This window comes from Anticarsia gemmatalis, chromosome 4 (assembly GCF_050436995.1).
Source record: "Anticarsia gemmatalis isolate Benzon Research Colony breed Stoneville strain chromosome 4, ilAntGemm2 primary, whole genome shotgun sequence".
In the NCBI taxonomy this organism is placed as follows: domain Eukaryota; kingdom Metazoa; phylum Arthropoda; class Insecta; order Lepidoptera; family Erebidae; genus Anticarsia; species Anticarsia gemmatalis.
The window spans coordinates 7,632,849-7,653,342 of NC_134748.1; the positions used below are offsets into that span (position 1 = coordinate 7,632,849).

A 20,494-nucleotide genomic window follows, 5' to 3' on the forward strand; every position below is an offset into this window, starting at 1 on the left:
AAAATACTTATTTGATATATAAAAAGCATGCGATTAGCCGTCACAATCAGTCATTGAACTAGGGTAAATTGAAGCCAATGTACAATCTATACTAATATTATAATCTATACTTAATATTGTAAAGCTGAAGAGTTTGTTTGTTTGTTTGTTTGTTTGAACGCGCGAATCTCAGGAACTACACGTCCGATTTGAAAAATTCTTTCAGTGTTAGATAGCCCATTTATCGAGGAAGGCTATAGGCTATATATCATCACGCTACGACCAAAAGGAGCAGAGTACCAGTAAAAAATGTTACAAAAACGGGGAAAATTATGACTCATTCTCTCTTATGTCCAAGTGCAAGCTAAGTTGCGCGGGTCAGCTAGTGTACAATAAAAGTTCCAGTGCCGTGAGTTATAAGTTTTGTGGATACACAAGCGTAAACTTTTTGTCATATTAGGAGACTGAAAATCGAGCACATTCTTAGATATAGGATCATAGAAAGAACATTCCTTATCAACTCGCGTTTAAGTTTTGCGGACCCTTGTTTGTTTGTCGTATGGTTAGTGGTCAACCTAGTGTCAAAGTTGTTCAAGCCGCCCGAGAGGCCTTTGACGTGGCTTAACGACTGTTATCTTAGTAGACAACAACCGGGACCGACTTTTAACATGCCCTCCGAAGCACGGAGACGCCCAGTTCAAATACCACTATGCGGTCACCCATCTATGGAATGACCGCGGCAACGGTTGCGTAACCCACAGATCGTTTACCGACCGGTGAGCGCAACTGGCTATGGGCGCCTCAAGGACCCTGAAACATAAGTTCTTAAGAAAAAATCGCAGTTCCGATACAAGCCTAGACTGATACGTCTTTTTCTCAATTGTTAATTGAGCTATTTCATATAACCAATGAAACAATACCCGACAACAGTGTGCTATTTATATCGATTCAACATTTTTTTCGAAAGGAAATAATAACTTGATTACTGCACTTAACAAGGTTAACAAAACCGATAGACGTAAACACTTACATCTGCACTATCCATCATCACATCATTGTTTTTACCGAGTATATTCATCTTATATGACCTTAGCGAACATTTTTTATCGATTGTAGCGTTTTTATATAAAATTTGTACAAGGGAGAGGGAATCAATACAAACACTTGATATTGAAGTAATTCAATGTTTAATTAAAACGTCATGATCAAGACAAAAGTAACAGCATCAAATGTTTCAAAAATGAAAAACTTTGTTACAATAGTTGTTAACGATATAGTAGTCATTATAAATCTGTTTATACACAATACTTTTGTTTTATCAACATGTAAAATTATATCCTGTTGTTAAAAGTGAACGTGTCGATTAGTTGGTTGCAAATGTGCAATTTGAACAACCATAACAATTATATATTTTTGTTATAATTTCATTTCATTGAAGTCAAACCAATAATCTGGCTTCCGCAGCGCACGTTACACGGTATACTCATACAGGCATCGCATGCACGCCAGTCAGTGTACGGTGTACAATACAAACTTATCTAATACGATTGTAAAATAAAATAATGGAAACGATTCCAGTGTATAATAAATTTGAAGATATACATTTCGATGCTGATAAATATAAAAGTGGTGAAATATTTGCGTCCGTGTTATCTATACTAATTCTATACAAATCTGAGTAAACCACGAAGTGTCCTTGTATGTCAAACATTTTTGTACTACATTTCATTATAAAATTATCATGATGCAGTTGCTCAATCGAAATATAAAAAGTAGTAAACAGTAGATCAATGTGTTTAGCTTACTTAACTCGAGGTGTTTGCTTATTAGTATACAGTAAAAATTTCAATAAAAGTACTCGTTAATTGTATTTAAAGCAAACACGCTTGGAGCCGCGTAACAAGAAAGAGCAATGAATGGCACGTGACATTTCGATGCAAACATGCAAAAACGTATTAAATATTTATTTATGTACTTATAATCAATTAAAATCATAGTTTCTAAAAATCAAATATATGCAAACATGCAACAATTCATTCATTCATAATTGAATCCGTTGAAAATATTGTATACAAATGATATTTCGTCATACTTATGGATCGTGTACTTGGCGTTAGAGATAGAATACAGTACATTTCGTTACTATCACCTAACTAGAAAATAATAAAAAATATACTTGCTATATTACAAAAAAAGTAAATAAAAATAATAGTTCAGCAACACTGAATTTCCGATTTATCTAATACCTTACAAATAAACGGAAAAGACGTAAAAAGTAACAAAGTAAAAGTAGCCCAGGAACACGGAGGTGGAATCCTAAAGCCCTTAACAAAATCTATTAATATATTTTAACCATCTATTGGTGTATTAATTTTACTTAATCTATTCAATTCCTATACTATGAGGCGCGTTCTCGTGCCGGACGACATACAACAGGCGCACCCAGCCGACACGGAATGCTATTAAATCTTTATTAAGCACTATTATCCTTGCAACATTAAGTCACCTCGCTTTTCACGTAACAATAAAGTAAATCAGAATATGAGCTAAACTGTAGTCACTCGAACCGGGCCGTTTGCACGCGCGCACGTCAATTACGCCCGCCAGTCGTGTCATCAGCCGGAGTCGGCGCCGTATTCTGTAACAACACATTCAGCTACTGTATATAATTACTACTCACTCGTACGTAATACTCAGACCGGATGAGGCTCGTCGCATATATTGCACTGATAAAGAATGATTCATTAAAGTTATCTAACGTTTAATCAGTGGTTGTGGGAAATGTTTTCTCAGTTGTAATATACTTATGCGATTTCGAGTTTACGGCACACACCCCGGATGGTTTGAGGTGTATTTGTCTTGGAATGAACAGGCTAACGTGTCGATGTATATGTAGATATTTATAAGATGTTAGATACCGGTGCATCGTCGCGGCTGAGGCCGGCCCAGTGCACGAAGGACGGCAGGTCCCTGGTGGGCAGCTCGGCCGCCAGCGCCTTGACGCGCAGGTTGCGGTCGTCCGTCAGCAGCACCACCTCCCGCACGCGCCGCCCCTTCGCCTCTCTGCCGTCATCCCCGCGACTGTCTGTAAATTCATTTTGAATTTGTATTTACGATTTTCGTTTCACTCTATCAATGATATTGATAAAGTAACTTTAGCTTTTTATATAAGTTTTTAGCTAGTTGATCTTTTATTCAAAAGATAATATTATCCATCAGGTACCGCTTTAGCACCGGGCTCTCATTAGGGAAACGCTCGTTAGGAATAACCCGCATCGCCGCTGGAGATAAAATCACATTCACACGACAGAAATATCTGGGACAGAAATCCGGTGAGACACAACTGAGGGTCAAAAAGTGTGTAAAAATTTACTATCTTATTTTTGCCATCGATTCGTCAGGACTAAGTAGAATTTCTTTTTAATTAACGAGAATTTTATATATCGTTCCCGATCTATGCCAAATCAGAAATCCAAAGCCGCAGATAACGTGGTGTTCTCCTGCCGGGATCGACTTTGGAAAAGATGAAAAGTAAATCAGGAGAGAGGCAGTACCGGCGTCGGCGACGCTGTCGGCGTGCAGGTTGAGCGCGGTGGCGAGCACGCGGTCGTCGTTGGTGCCGGCGGCGTCGCTCTCGGCCGTGCAGGCGCGCGAGGCCAGCAGCGAGCCGCGCGACGTGGCCAGGCGCAGCGCCGCGCCCGCGCCCGCCACCCAGCCCAGCGCCGCCCGCGCCGCGCCGCCCACCCGCGCGCAGCGCCGCAGACCCTCCAGCTCCGTCATCACTGCGCACACAAGACAAACACGTTACATATAACCACACTCTCGCACAACTATGTTTTTGTAAAGCCACTTTCGCACTAGTATGATATAAATCAAAATTGTCAAATAAACAAAATCTTTTATTTCTCATACGTTAGATCGCACTACGGGACTTAACAAAAGTTGACGAGGATTAGGTTTAATTGGCATGTAATTTTCTGGAAGTTACATAATGCAAAAATGACAGTATTTTTTGCAGTGGCAATTTGTAAAGTTAGATGACCATTACGATTAACTTTTGTATGTCACCATTTGATACTGACCTACGACGGGTACTGCCAGGGTGTAGGGCTGCGCCGGTGCGGCGACGATGATCTGCAGCAGCGGCAGATGGTCGATGAAGCAATTAGTATCGGGCACCAATAACCGCGGTCTCACTTCCACTTCTCCGCCAATTGAACCACTACGCAGGATCTCCTATAAGTTAGAAAATAGTTTAATTCTCACCGAATATAAGAAAATTACTGCCATACAATGAAGGAAACCGTTTTATATTTTAAAAAATAAATGTCCTGACACTTAAAAAACATTACAGACAGCCAGTATAGCATAATACGCATACTTTCCATACATTCTACACAAAACATAAGGTGTGAACGATATTTTTTATAGAGTAAAATATTGTAGTACATCGCCGAGTGTAACAGCAATACAAACCCACAAAAACAGGCAAAAGAATAATTTAATAGGGTAATCACGTACATGCATACGTTGTCGATGTCTCTCTAGCGTCGCTTTCCTGGTCTCGAGCTGTTCTTTACGACGCAGCAGCTTACGCGTGGCCTCGTCGGTGGCCTCCACCTCTTTACCTTCGCTGGGAGCCGGCACTCCACTCGCCGACTCACTTCCTTTATCCTCATCTTCAGAATTTTCAGACTATAACATTAAAGAATAAAGAAAAAATTATATAGATGAAACTGATTAAATAAAATGTATATTAGACCCGTGTTAAACATTATTCAAGGTAAGTAAAAGAGAATTATTGAATTGTGTGTAAACAAGCCTGTCCCGTAACTTTCTGGTTTAGTTCTTCTTGACATAAGCATTCATCTATTTGAAAAGAGCAAAATACCGAATTATCTAAACTGATCTACCCAAACACACAGTAATTTAGTGTAGTAGTAGTATCCGCTCAAGGAAAAACAAACCAGCATGAGAAGTTTATTAATAAGAAAAACAATTAGATATTCGACATTGTCTCAAACAAACTATGAAATGTACGGTACTTGAAAGATTTTAGAGAATGTAGTGCAAAAATTCTTCTTATAATAAACGAATAAATTGTTACATAATATACCGCGGATTTAATAGTCTTACAATGTTATGAGAATGTCCGTGACCATGAGCATTACCAGGGACTCTTAGAACGTTTATAATAAAGTTGTTAACACAATTTATACATGCAGTATAAATTATAAATTCTGATTTTAATAATCAAAATTGCTTTTTTATTATTACGTCTGCTCACGTTTAGTCGCTCACGATAGTTAACGCAAACGTATATTTATAAAATTAGATAATTATGATGCATATCCGTACAAATAATTATAATTGCGCATGTCTGCCACGCTTACAAGGTAGAAGGTCTTCACCAAATAAGATTAAATTGAACAAAGAGCTTCTTTTTTCCTAATAATGATATCCATTCGAGCGGCAGACAGAAGTTAGTAGAAGCTAGTATTTATATAAATATATTGTTACCAAATGCTGTAGCGGAGGATGGCTGGGCTGAACTCGTTGTACTGCGCTGACGTACCGCGGCGCCGCGTCCGCGGGGTACTCCAGCCGTAATACTGGTGGCTCTACGCCGACCAGATACCTGCCCAGTACAACATACACTTAACAAAATTGGCCAATTAAAGAAATTACTATCAAGGACATCTACAAGAATCTTAGTAAAAACGGTAACACGTTTTTTCATAGTGAATAGTCAAGGCATAGCATAGACACTCATTTTAATTTCCACTGAAGTGATATTCTATTCACGATAGATTTAGGCAGTTTAAAATCTTGTTCGATCCTGAAATAGTCAATACAAATCCAGAATATCATTCCAATTCAACGTTACCGTTATCCATTCGCTTGATTACAGAGTCATTTATTCAGCAATTTATAGTCCGTCGAACAAAAACAGCAGAAAATATACATACAATAAATAAAACATGAATGGGGACAATGTTGTACGAAAACATCCGCCAAAATTTAACATGTTTTCATTCAAAACTAGCTTCTGTTTGAAATTTTAGACTCCACTTGCTATGTCCATTAACATGCGTTTGAAATGTGCATTGCTGGAGAATAAGGGAGCTAGACGCTGATGATTATTTGTCTTATATTTTTAAGGTTAAATCGATTTTGATGTAATATGTAAGTGATTGAATTGCCTACCAGGACATAAAAACGTCCCAAAACCTTTTTATATGCCATTTAAAACGAAAAATAGAAGAAAGATATTTTTCTTCTATTTTTCTTCTTTTTTTTTCTTCTTTTTTTTTCTAATTACTGATAATACTAGAGATACATAGTGTTTTACTCACTCGGTCCCAAAGAATAGTAGTTTGGTGATTCTGAGCGCGTGTTCGGTGGCGTGATGCGGCGCCGGCGGGTCAGCGCAGACCCATCCCACTGCTGGTTCCATGTACATGAGCGGCGTGAAGCCGGCCAGAGACGAGTCCTCGGGCAACCGCACGCAAACATAACCTGACAATATACATAAGTTCACTTTTGTAGAGTAAAGAATATGGCAAATGCGCTGTGCTTGGGGCTATACAACTTCGCCAAAGATAAGTCTTAGACGGATGATTGGGAACAAGTGTGGTATTTTTAAGTATCTTTAATAATTAGAGCAATAAACATACATCTATCGAATAAATAAGTAGTAATTTAAATATATCGATTGCATAATAAACCCACACCAAACTATAGTAGCCATTTTCATGATTGAATATATATTTTTTTAAATTATTTTAACAGCTGAATATGAGACAAACACATTTTGTTCTTACCTTCTTTCATTTCGGATTCGAATTTTATCGACTTGTCATCGAATATTTCCAATATATTCATGAGCTTCGCAAGCCAATCCCACGGGTCGCTATCAGAACTACACACAAAAGACAAACATAAATGTTTTGAAAGAAACAATGGGGACGAATACTATATTATTTCGTCCGAATTAAACTTCTAATACTAATGGATGAACTAATTTGTTTTTTTTTTGTAAGGTAAACCACGTGTCTGATATATTTTTATGTAGTGACAGATTTATAATTTAATTTGTATTATCCTGACATTGTCCATATTAATAATAAAAAACCAGAAACTTACTCTATTTCGAAATTGTCGAAAGACGGTGGTGGATTCCATATACTACTGTGGCATAACATCCAGTCACACCACACCTTAAAAGCATAAACAACATCATGAAACTTAATAAATTATAATCAAATTAACACGCACATACGTGTACAACTCTTAATTACAGGTTACATCAGATCTCCAAGTAATTAATGTTTTCTAACTGTACATCTTCAAACGTTTAGAAACAAGAATCGTTAGACAACGCTACGTGAATAGCATCGTGTAAGCATTCTCTTGCCTTCAAATTGCACTGGTTATCAACTGGTGTAGCGTTAATGTTCGCAATTCGTAATATACATAAAGATTTAATGAGTTAATATAACTATAATTGCAACTAGTACTATACACAACCAGTATTAAAGCTCAATTGAGTTTATGTAGTGTACTAGGCACCTCATTAACACAAACTAATAATATTGATTACAAAGCCTAGGTAATCTTTGATAGATCAGTTTAAAAATAAACTTGTAAGATGTAGTTATTCTTTAAATTCTTGGTACTTCGGGACCTGCTATTTTTACACAAATATGTAATTGGAGTATACCTTAATAGCGGGCAGCAATAACAGTGCATCGGCGTGGTGTTGTGACTGGGGCGCCTCGGGCAGCAGGGCGCAGCAGCGCTCCAGCATGGCGCCGAACATCAGTAACGACACCCCCAGAGCACATTCGAGCCACGCCGACCGCTCCCCACTGTTGCTACTCTCTGTTTCACAAATAAAAAATAATCAGGGCATTATTTTTAATTCCTATTCCATTTACCAAACAAATTTTAATGTCTTTTGATCCAAAATGAGAAACAGATCAGGTTTGAGTGATGTAAATTTTACAGAAAAATATGTAGCAGAAGTTAAACTATACTAGGTATAACTAATTTCCCAAAACAGTTCTAAGCCAAACAGATGTGTTCATTGACTTGTACCAAAATTACTAAAAATCCTCTCTTCATTTGTGTTTTTTTTTGTGTGAACACAAACATTTGCATCTTCATTAGGTATAATCGCTGTTCAAGTCTATATTTAGGATTGTTAAACAGTTAAATGTGTACGTTACATTATGTATATGTGCATACAATCGTGAGTCTCATCCACTTCGCACAGAGTAGTTTGCATTAATCAGTAAACGATCAGGACCAACCGGAACCAGCTACCTGTTGAATCATCGCGCTCAATGTGAGCAATGTTTACGTCGAAAAAATTAAACGAACGTGACCGAAAGAATCAAATGAGTTTTTTCATTAGTTACCGTTTTTCCTAAGAAGTGCTGTCATTGTCGATTAATATCTGTGACTAATGCATTAAGCCAACTCGCTAACTTGGAAAGACCGCGAGATCAACAACTGGTTACATCCACGATCATTGAAATAGTTTTTGTGATTCTTTGTGTAACGAAGACCGGATAAGTCTTGTTTCTTGTTTATTAATTGAATATAGAGCGTCGTTCACGTGTCATTATATAGGTGGTTATGTAGAAGCAAAGCAAGCTAGTCATGAATAGTGATAGAAACACGTCGTCATTGGATCATCCACCGACAGCTCATCGGTCGCTCCGAGCCGGTCCGATATAAATAGTCGTCTAAAAATACACAGCACGGATTGCACCTGCAAACGCAAAACATACTAGGCACCTAGGCTGCTGCTAACAAACACCTAGATAAACAACACTGAGAAACTGATTCTGAAATTACACTTCTCGCAACACTCAAGTATAATCCTCACTATTACTATAAATACAAAGGTGTGTTAGGTACACCTACATTTAATTTTATGTTTGTTCATCTGTTTTACGCCAAAATCTCTAAGCCGAGTAGGAAGAAATTTGAATTGGTAGAATTTGTAAATAAAAATATTTTATTTTGTAGAACAACACTACCTGCAACTTAATTAAGTATTTGATAACGTAGCTTTATTAATTGCCTACGATCGAGACAACCATCGTCATAATTCAGTACAGTTAAAATTTTACTTAATAAAATGCAATATTGTAATCTCATTCGAAAATCTGTGCTACTCATGATTTACGTGTATTTCTGTACATTCAAAACGTTATCTTATTCATCGTTCGGGGAACATTTTTCGTCGCAAACGTTGCCAAAGGGCATCGTGTTGTCGAACGTCGTAATTAAAGATCTTATACGCCATCATTTTTCTATAATAATTCAAAACATCATTACGAGTAATGGCGTAAAAGAGTGGTCGTCACCGTGCCGACGCCGAGTCAGTTTGTTGAACCTGTCGCCATCAAATGTGTGCATTTGTGCGGTGCGCGGGCGCAGGCGGCGCGGCGGCGACGGACTGCAGTGCATCAACCTCCAATAACTTGTAATTTGTAATTACAAACCTTTACTGCGCCCGGACGGAGAGCCGCAGGAAATAGCCACGTTTACAACGCGCGTTATATATTAATTTCGTAAATCGAATACGTGTTGTATACCATTATGCTGCCAATATGTAGGATTCGTCTTATTTTTTTTAATAATTCCAAGCCCTTAAGTACCTGGAAGGCCATTTTCTCAGTCGTACAAATGCATTGCTGTACTTCGTACACTATTACGATCTCAATGCATAGGTAGTATTGTTTAGTCACCATTCACGCGCCCTTTACTTTGAAGCATTAAAACTGGTAGTTTGTCAATCCAGGATTTTGATTTGCGAATTGCCTATTTAGGAGGTTTAGGTTCTGAAATCGTGAGGGCTAAGGGTTGAGTACCGTTTAACAAAATATTCTTATTTTTAAGTAGTAATTATTTTACAATATTAAATTATAATACATCATAGATTCACCTAGAATTGAAATTACATTTGACTATTTTAAAATAAACATAAAACTCAATATTGAATATGTAAGGTTTTCAGATTGAAAAAGTATTTTCTCTGCAAATAAAGATGATGATATTGTGTGAATGCAAAAAGATACGAAATCCTTTTTTAAACTCGTGTCTTTTTAAACGTGTATGCGGTAGATATAATGATGACACACTTGAGAAACGTGTATGACTCAACGTGGACCATAAATATCTCAAAGAATGTTCCTTTGACCACAGCTAATTATGTTTTCTTTTACCCACACACGCACGTCCTTGTTCTAATCCAACATACGATGTTCTGTTCCCCGTTATTGCTTGATATTATGTTGTTACGTAGAGAACACACGCATCGCATTATAGATGAAACAATTTACTTTCTCCCTAATATTAATATTTGCATTTTAGATACCTTTGAAAAAATTACAATGACGATCGCGCGAAGTTTAGCGTGGGAATTTAGTTGCCTTGTCGGGTAAAAGCTTGATTGAACAGCTAGAGTAGTACAAGGAACAGTGGCGGACAAAAACACATGATTTTCATGTTATGGTTACACAGCTTTAGAGATCTTTACAACTTCTAACTTGAGCCTTATCTACGAGATCATGCATTGACTCATGTATATTGAACTACAGAATTTACCTAAGTGACAAAACATCTCCTATGATGAATGTAAGCGCTCCATAATAATCTAATCCTGTAGTTTTACAACGTTATGTCAAAGGTATATTGACTGTTTTGTTCAGTACATACTAGTATATACTCGACTCATCCGGTTTGAATACTATATTAATACTTAAGTTATTTACTCAAGAATGGCATCACAGTCAACGACCGCACAATCGCTCAAGAGTTTATTGAATGCATCAAATGTTTATATTGAAAACAAGATTTTAATTAACGCTAAATACTTTTACAAAATCCTGCCTTATATTGTTTAATATTACAAATATACGGCTTAGGTAACCTTATATCCATCCAAATAATCGAAATTGATTTTTGTTCTCGGCGGAACAGTATGATCGTTTATAACCTGTCTATATTTTCGTAAATAAAATATTAGTTTAGTTTATAATTTTGTAAAGGGTTTATTTACATCATGAGATGACATGATTAGTTTACCATATCGTTTTATTGTTAAAATTATTTTCAAAGTCTGTAATAATATAATTATCTGATGTCATTATTATACCACATAACGGCTTCGGCATTCGGCAACGAAATGTTCTGTGAGGAATATAATTCTGTTTTTTAATTGTTATAGCTGCCTATCACTGGCTTCCACGAAATCCTCTGCCTGTTTCTGTTATTACAAATTAATAATGTTTATTCAAAAGTAATGCAGGCAGTGCGGTGCTTTGCAGACACATGCTAACAAATTGTGGTCCAAGCCTAATTATATCAAGTTGTTAAAATCTTTTTCTTAAAACAAAAAGTAAAAAAAAAAACTGTCTAAATCTGTAGTCCCAGAAGAGTAGGCAGTTGTGAATTATATCCACCAACTTTTCAGCATTTCCATATTTGGTACGAATTAGTAGGGGGCCTGCCTATTTCCTAACACCGGGCACATAAGCTTTGCCAGACCCGGGAATCAAAACCCAGGACCAAGTGATCGGCAGTGGCACTCACTAAACAATTAATATAAAAATAGCAGTAAGATGAATCAATATACCTTTAAGTGAGGCAGCAGTTGTTTCGACAGCGAACATATTGAGTGCGGTGAGCTGCAGGAGCCGCACGGCGGGCGTCGGCAGCGGCTGGCGGTGCAGCAGCGCGCGGAACTGACGTATCATCATACTCGCACTCTCGTAGAACGTCTCCATTCTGACAGACAAACATATTACAAACTTGCCTCTACATCTCTCTGTGTAGATTGGCATGATCACTAGCAAAGACAACAGGAATGATCACTTGATCACCCTTCTTTTTCACGTTCGATAGATCATAATAAAAGATTTCACTGATGAAATTATGTTCTTTTTGCGAGGTGCTGTCTGGACACCATATATTTAATTCTTTGAATGCTTTCATTATTATTTAAAGGATATGGCATTCATCCTTTATGTGAATAAAGATAAGATATATTCTATATTTATTATAGTTTTCTTCCACAGACAATTTTTTCCCCCTACTTGTAGGTATTGGAGCCTAACAGCCAAATGCTCAAAAGGCATTCAATTTCAAGTGATTCTCGAAATAATTTATTTCACTACAATACACGTCAAATATAACAGTGACTAACACTGCCTTAAGTGTAAAATAAACTTGAGCATTCGGCCTTATGGAATTCTGGAAAACACAGATAAAAATGACGGCATATGATCGAGTTCATTAATAGTTCGACAGTAACATGACCTGATTGTTACCACAGGATTCACATTCGCAAGCGACGTATTTACTTAACATTACCAACGGCACCTACCAATAGTGACGCTGAAACTTTACTAAAAACTCTAAAGTAGTAGTGAGAGCATGATATTTAAACGTTTTTTTAATTTTGGTGACGTAAACCACATTCTATTATCAGGGCCAGAATCCTGAGCCAGAAAATTTGAGCAACATCCAGCGCCCGACGACCACTGCTTCATTTTTGTGTGATAATAAATGTGATTTCTGTGTATATAGGTACTGTAGAAATAACCTAATAAGTAGCTTAATGATGTATTGTATGATTTTCTACAATGACATAAAATAACGAAATATTTTTTTCAATAAAACGTGAAACAATTGGCAGGAATAACTGAAAGATGACAAATGTTGTAAATAAAATAAATTATAGAATGGATCTAAAATGTCGCAGTAATATGTATGTACATATTCTTGAAGATATAATATAATATTCACTTACTTAAATCTCCCAGAACAACTACGATCCGAAAGGTTACCGCTAGTAGGACATGAGCGATCGAATCAATATAGTTGTGTATTTTTTATCGGTTAAGTAATAATATTATTCTTTATTTAAATACACTTACCCTATTTTGGTAATCAGTTTCCCGTGGACGTGTAGATAACTAGTGATAAAGTTTTTGTTTAACTGCAACAAATAGAAACAAATACGTATGTAGTTGGAACAATAGGCAATGCCATCATAATAAAGAAGCCCAGCCTAGCGTGATATGAATGATAGAATAAAAGGTGTGAATGCATATTGTTAACTCAAGTTGATAACATTGCGGGAGTGATTATCGAGACTAATATTTCAACGAAAATGGCCGCTGCAGTAGTATATTTTACCTCTACAGATGTCATGGAGGCGAGGTGTTCGTCCCTGGAGGTGGGTCGCAGCGTGGTGGTGCGGTGTCCGCTGGGCCGCACCCACACCTCGCGCCGCATGCCCGCCGCGCTCTCCGCGCCGCCGGCTCCCACGCTAGAAGGTCCACTCTCCGGACTCTTCGGTACTTCCATTGCCGCTCGACGTTTACGTTCCGCGGCCTCATACTACAATATACATACACTCATTTATAAACAACTCACATTTTTACCTAATTATTATACCTCTATCAGATATCGTATTGTACCTTTTTCCTATTTTCGTCAAACAGTGATAATAAACTTTCTCTTGCTGAATGAAATGGATTCGAGGACATCAAGCTTCTCATATAGTAATAAACAGCGTCTAATTTTCGCCTCTGAAAAATAAAAAGAAATTGTATCAAATGAGTTTTAAAATTCTTCAATTATACAATATTTTATAAATACGATTTTCTTAAATAAACACTCACAGCGTATATTGCTAATATAGCCAGCTGATTGTATGGTCTGCCATTCTTAGGGTTGATTTGTTGAGCTTTAGTGTACCAAAATTTACTCTTAGCGTAATTATTTGTCTCATTCACTTGTTCCTTATATCGTGCTAAATCACCCAAAAACACATAAATCTTTTGTACTGATATCAATGCCAAACCCACGTACCCCATACCCTTGGGTGGCAACACATGATTGTCATTTATGTAGTCATCCACATTAAACTTATACGTTTTCTCTAACATTTGTACTAAATTCTCGAAAAACGAGTTTCCCTCTTCTATTATAACGTTTATTAACGCTACTATCTTCGGTTTGTCTTCAGGTGCAATTTGAGTAAAACTCTTTCTCAAAACCTCTATGAAATTATAATATAAAATTTTCCAAAAATGATGTTCAATGTTATCAGCCTGACAGTACTTGAGATCTGACATGAGGAGTCTCTGAAGGGCATTTTGTAAAAAAGTCCTGCAAAACAAAAATTTATAATTAATTAAATCTGTTACACTTCTCTAAGTCTGAATTTTATACATTTTGCTAAGCTTTTGAACAGACTAATAAAAGATTACAAGCCCAGACTACGAGCCCCGCGTTTAGTTTGATTTAATGGAGTCTAATAATGTAATAATACGAGGGTCGATCCAAAAGTAATGATAATCGGCTACTTGTAGTCGTCGCAAATATACAAAAACTATTTTTTTGGCTTCCTTATAGATCCACTACCTTGGGGTAAAAAAATCATATCAATAGTCTAAGTAATTTGGTAAATACATTCACTTGAATAGGAGCTGTCGCAGAGAAAACATCAAAATGTAAAAAAACGTCATTAGAGCAATTAGTCAATGCCCTCCACTGAAAAAAAATTCCACTAAAGGAGTACATTGCGACTTGTTACTGTCATCGGGAGACTTTGTTTTTTCTTTTTCCCATAGTTACACGTTGCAGAAAAGAGTTCTAGATTAGAAGAACTTCAATTGAAGATGAACATCGCAAAAAAACGCCTTCCACTGCCCTTACTGAAGATAACGTCAAAAAAGTTGGAGATATTGTGTTAGCAGACCAAAGAATGACCTTTAAATATGTAGCTAAGATTATAGACATCTCATATGGGCAGCATTTTAAGGGTTTTCTCTAACAAGTTTCTCATGAAAAACGTTTCCGCGCCTCAGGAACCGAAAATGTTAAAAGGCGAACGAAAGCGAAAACGTGTCGACATTTCGAGGGTGAATCTTGGAAAGTTCCAAACGGATCAAGGACTTTTTTTGTCACGTTATTTGACAATAGACTAGTCAAAAACCCACCATTTTGATCCCAAAACAAAACAACTATCCATGACTTGGAAAAGAGCCTTCTCACCAACAAAGAAGAAATTCAAGGTTTCAAGGTCGATGTTTGATTCCCGCGTGTTTTTTTTCAAAACGCTGAAAGAATCACTTCAGTAAAATAATTGAAAAAGAGAGCTATTATAATAGGCTTTTATTAAAAATACCAAATACGAAGATTACAGGAAGCTATCATGAAAAAAAAACACAGGAAAGTGTGAGCTGGAATGCTGTTTCACCAAGACCAGCTCTGGCTCACAAGGTCGCAGTTGCGGTGGCTGCCATTCAAGAAACGGCTTTCGGATTGCTCGATCACCCATCCTATTTGCTAGATCCATCTCTTAGGTAATTTTATCAATTGAAATTTAAAAAAAAAACACTTCATAGGCAAAAATTTTGGCGACAAACGCGAAGTGACTAGTGATTTTAGGGCATTTTGGGAGAGTTTTGCAAGATAAGGTATTTCTATGGGAAAAATGGGATTAAAAAAGAGATCAATTGGTTTTATTAACTTGTTATGAGACTATGTAAAAAATGTAATCATTTTTTTCACTGTAATCATCGTGTATCACCTCCGTTATCATTACTTTTGGATCAACCCTCGTAAAAGGTACCTAGTGTCGGTGACGTCGGGCCAGTGCTGCGCGAGGCCGAGCGGCCCCCGCAGGATGTACGCCTGCAGGATGGCGTCGGCGCGGTCTACCTCCTGCATGAGAGCGCGGTGTCGCGCCGCGCGCTCACTGTCCGTCTTCTCGTAGCCGCCGCTCATCCCCGCGCCACCGCGGGACGAACTCTCCTTCACACCTGCGACGTCACAATATACCGTCGTCACAAATATAACAGGTATTTACTCATAAAGACCACTTTAATGAGAATAAAATCCATGACCAACTAAAGAAGCTAACTTTTATTTAAATAATGCTAGCCTTACGGACACGTTAGGCCGTTTGGAATTTTACATACCTCTTTCCATCCTGATATCTATTTTATTGGGACTAGTTTGCACAATGATAGGTTTCGATGGGTTTTGGTGATCATATAAAGTCTTCTGAGTTTCCATGGAGCCCCCTCGCCTAAAATATACAATTTATTATTAGTCACAGATAGTGCTTAACGGTCATATTCCCATTTCTGTTCCGATACTTACACAACATCTTTTTGCATATGATTGATCGAACTCTGTGGCAGTTTGATCAGGCCGGGCTGAGACGTGGAATGTTCCGATGGCTGTTTACAGCGCATGTTGCTTCCGTCCGCGTGTCTTTAGGGCCAAATGAAATTTGAAAATAAATATTAAAATCTGTTGTATTGTTAGATCGAAGGTGTTTTGAATTCGTAAATAAGTAGGTACTGCGTCAGAAAGTTGAACCGATAAACTCGTAAAATACATGAAACATACGCGGGCACTCACTTATCATGAGAATTCTTCTTGGATTCGAGGATCTCCTCGCGCCAGTTGAGCGACGAGGTCGTGGGCACAACGGCGGGCGCGGTGGGCGGCGCGGCCGCGTGCTGCGCCTCGGCGTGTCGCGCTCCGCGCTTCCGTCCCGAACGTTTGCGCGAGCGCCGCGCGCCTCCGCCCTCGGCGCCCGGCGCACCCGCCGGCCCCGCACCCGCCGCGCTTGCTGCGCTTGCCGCCGGTGATTGGCGACCCCGCTCCGCACTCGACGTGCGACCATTCGACCATGAACCGTTGTTTTTCTTCTAAAACAGAACGATGCTAGAATGTAGTTTATGAACTTAGATTGAAGGGATTAGAGACTGAAAGAGTTGAGTTATTAGTACCTGATTTGTCGACAGCCATGCGGCAGATTTGCTCACGGCTGAGGGTATCCTGAAGCCATCAGTATCTCTGGGGCTAGTTGCGCGATTCGCTGATGTGTCGCGACTGTTACATTGTGAAACTATTCTCCTGTAAACAGAAATCAACGCAAACATTATTTGAAATACATCATAGAATTTTTTACATAAAAAGAAAAAAAATCGGAGATTGAATACTGACCCTTCCGTACTTTGCTCTCTGCTGTACGATCGCAATGATCTCCATCGATCTAGATCATCTCTGCTATTGCCTAATGTAGAAGATCTGTTGCTCCTATGACTGTCTCGCCTCTCGCGCTCCCGTTGTCTTAGGTTAGAGGAAATTATATCATTTTGTATGCTAACATTGCTGTCCTTTCTACCTCTTTCTGGTTCATGCTGAACACTTGCTGTACTATCTTTTCTGTTACGGTCAGTTTTCTTTTCAGAATTTCGTACACCTCTACTCGAACTCCTGCAAAACGAAATTAAAGTAGGGATTAGAACAACATTCTTGATGGAGTCATAATGTGTACAATGTGAAAAAATCACCTTCGATCTTTACGTCGTGATCTCCCACTGCGTTTTGACTCACGATGATCAGTTGGTTTTAAGTCTTCCTGAACTGAAGGTTTTAATTTTTGGCAGAAACTTATTGAAGAATCAGCTACGTCATCTAGTTTTATGTTCTTCTCAACTTCCTCAGTCCAATCCTATAAAAAAGAAAATAATGATGTCTTCTGTTCCACGAAACTCTTCTTTACATAAAATACTTTAATTAAATTAGTAAAGATTTTGAATTTATAAGCCAAATGACATATTTTTACAACAAAAGATTTGTACTCTGTTAGGAAAATTCATAAATACTTCTGTGTATAAATCTTTTCAACTTTTACAGCAACAATTGTGGCAACAAAGGTAATATTTTGTTCAGTGATAAATTACACACACACAAAATAAAAACAGGTGGAGCCAGCGCAAAATATTGAGCACTATAAATTCCAAAGTTATATAGTTACCAAATTGGAGATGTCCAACAAAGTTGTAGATATTTGGGATGTTGTTTCACTTTCATTATCTGTCTCATGTTTATGATGCTCCAACTGACTGCTAGACTCAGTGTTCACTATACTGCTTGTACCATTTTGAGACGCTGTTGAGAAATCATGCATATAATAGTTGTTTAAAATAAAAATTGCAAGCAAGCAATCTACCTATGATGATAACTCCTGGTCTGTGATCAATTAAGATACACTGTGCAGTATTTCTAAGAATATATTTCTGTACGGAAATACATATTTAAAGCTTAGACAGACAGAGGCTTTGCATATTCTTTAACTTACCATCATAGAATTCTTGACTTTCAGTACTACTTGGACCTGTATTAACACTCTCATTTGCTTGTTTAGTACCGTCCATAGAATTTGCATCATACAGATTTAAATAGGAGCTACTAGGAGTAGACTTTCTAGAATTTTGCATTTCATAGTTCTTCAAATATGAACTTATAAACTTATCTCTATCAAATCCATCATTGTCTCTTAAACGAACCCTGCCTCTCGATGGTAAAGTTTGAGACCATGATGAGACAGAGTTGTAGTGAGAGTCCTGACTGTGTGTTGGTTGTACAGAGTGATTTGAAGAATACTTATCTCTACGCAATTGATCAACACTATCAAAACTGTGGTGACCGGATGGTTCTAAAAATTTCTTTCTAAACCTTGGAGGCATGTTATCTAAGTTTATCATGTATTTAGGTCTTGAAGAGTCAGAAGTGTATCCTGAGGAATTACGACGACCAGATGGCGGTTTTCCACCTGCTGATGAGATATGTCGCCCTGCTGATGTTTCCATGCTTCTACTATCTCTATTTCGATCTATAGAATTCTGATCTTGTATATGAGCTGGAGATATGGACCTTGTTTCAGATGCTTGTCTGTATTGTCTATTATAGTTAATATCATTGCTTGCACTATTTTTACGATGATAATCCGCAAAAGATCTATCCTTCTTAGAGGCACCTCTAGAATATGACCCTGTACCACTACTGTAACCCATTCTGTCTGGATTATCAGACATTCTTCTATTGATGTACTGACTAGAATTATCACACCTCATTGGTACTTTAGATTGTCTATCATTATCAGAACACGTATCTCCTGATCTAGGCACATAAAGCTGTTGTTCAGGTTTTTTATGACGCATATTATTCCCTCTGTAAGCATCGTTTACATCTTCCGCGACAGAATTTTGAGATCCATAATAATTTTGTTGGCGGCTTTTTGAGCCTCCATCTATATCATTTGTATCCATTTTTGCGTCCAAACCATAACTTGATCGTCTCAATGGTCCACTACCTGGTTTGTAAAACTTCTGTTGTGGTTTATTTCTTCTGTATTCTTTAGAATCATCATCCATAGCAATCTTATTTTCATTCAATAGACAATAACGATAACAACATATTAAACGGATTTCACAAAACTATAACATAATCAAATAATCTTCTGTTTAACACATTTAGGTTATGTTAGTTAGATTATACCACTTCGAAATAGAATGAATGCTAATATTTTCAGCGGCTGAAAAAAATATTCACCTTAAACTATTGATACAAGTCAGATAGTTATTTTGTAAGCTAAAAATGAATAAATCTATTCATGCACTATTTTTCTGACGAATTTCTGCATTTATTTATTTTAATTTTCAAACAGTCAACCCCGTCATAAACGTTTCACAGATTAAAAATGATTTATGTTTTATTGAATGACCACAAAATGAAATCTTGTTCCGATGTCAAGAATTATTGGTTTCGGATTACTTTGCCCAGAATTATGTGATTAGTAGTATTGAATTGCTATTCTATTCTTAATTTTTTGATGGTCTTTTAAGGCTATTATGGTCGTTTATTAATTTTTGCAATCCGCAATATTCCGCATATTCGGGAAACCATTAAAACTGAGCTGAGGTCCGACATGGATAAATTAAGCTAAGGTGTGTAAAGGAACTTTCCATCGATAAGGTAGGTATAATTAAAAGTTTAGCTATTAGTATTTTTCTGATATAAAGAAGCAGTCCGATCATACATTCATACCTTCGCTTCGCTTCGTCATACAGTCGGATTATGTGACCGTCAACCGCAACAAGTGTACTGACTACTATCGACTTATTAATCGATGTGAGTTAGGCGGTTCAACAGCGCTTGGTAGGTACCGTAAAACGGGGTGAATAGAATTCGCGGGGTGAATAGAAAAAAAATCAGGAAAGTTTTCAAGGCCAATATTTGAGTACTCCTCGTTGAAGAATTTAGTTCAAATTTGAAATGATTACACGTCGATATTACTTCTCTGCGGTGTCATAATTGTTTAGATGTTTAAAATGATATTTATACCCAAAAAAATGCTTCAAAGACAACCGTCCTCGAATGCCTTAATATCGACCTCCAAAACTTTGGATTTAAAGTGGGATTTCTTTTCTAATGAGTTGTTTGAAGTGTTTATCTCTTTAGGTGTATATTAATCTATAAAGATACAATAATGTTAATTGAAAAAACGTTTTTAAACCTAAAAAATATGTTTAATTCACAGAAATAGTCATTTTTTTGTATAAACGGGGTGAATAGAATCGTTTGAAGGGTGAATAGAACTACAGTATGGGGTGAATGGAAA

At 37.3% G+C, this 20,494-nt stretch overlaps 1 protein-coding gene across 2 annotated transcripts; it reads right to left on the reverse strand.

Annotated features, from left to right (window-relative positions):
- Nucleotides 1-1,149: 1,149 nt before the first annotated feature.
- Nucleotides 1,150-19,551, reverse strand: Smg6 (Smg6 nonsense mediated mRNA decay factor). 2 transcript variants are annotated; one of them, XM_076113499.1, is made up of 25 exons: nt 19,426-19,534; nt 18,173-19,310; nt 17,849-17,982; nt 17,382-17,542; nt 17,032-17,304; nt 16,815-16,941; nt 16,441-16,733; nt 16,177-16,290; nt 15,993-16,102; nt 15,644-15,833; nt 13,686-14,175; nt 13,482-13,592; nt 13,198-13,401; nt 12,936-12,997; nt 11,633-11,784; nt 7,703-7,863; nt 7,126-7,199; nt 6,804-6,901; nt 6,336-6,498; nt 5,500-5,617; nt 4,501-4,674; nt 4,062-4,215; nt 3,534-3,761; nt 2,898-3,064; nt 1,150-2,617 (listed from the first exon to the last, which is right to left on the reverse strand). In XM_076113499.1, the coding sequence occupies exons 2-25, from the start codon at nt 19,245-19,247 to the stop codon at nt 2,570-2,572; spliced, it is 4,881 nt and encodes a 1,626-aa protein (XP_075969614.1). In that variant the 5' UTR covers nt 19,248-19,310; nt 19,426-19,534; the 3' UTR covers nt 1,150-2,569. The 2 variants fall into 2 exon arrangements, with proteins under 2 accessions (XP_075969614.1, XP_075969615.1); XM_076113500.1 differs by having other exon boundaries at nt 16,441-16,730; nt 18,173-19,551.
- Between the last annotated feature and the right edge of the window lie 943 nt (nt 19,552-20,494).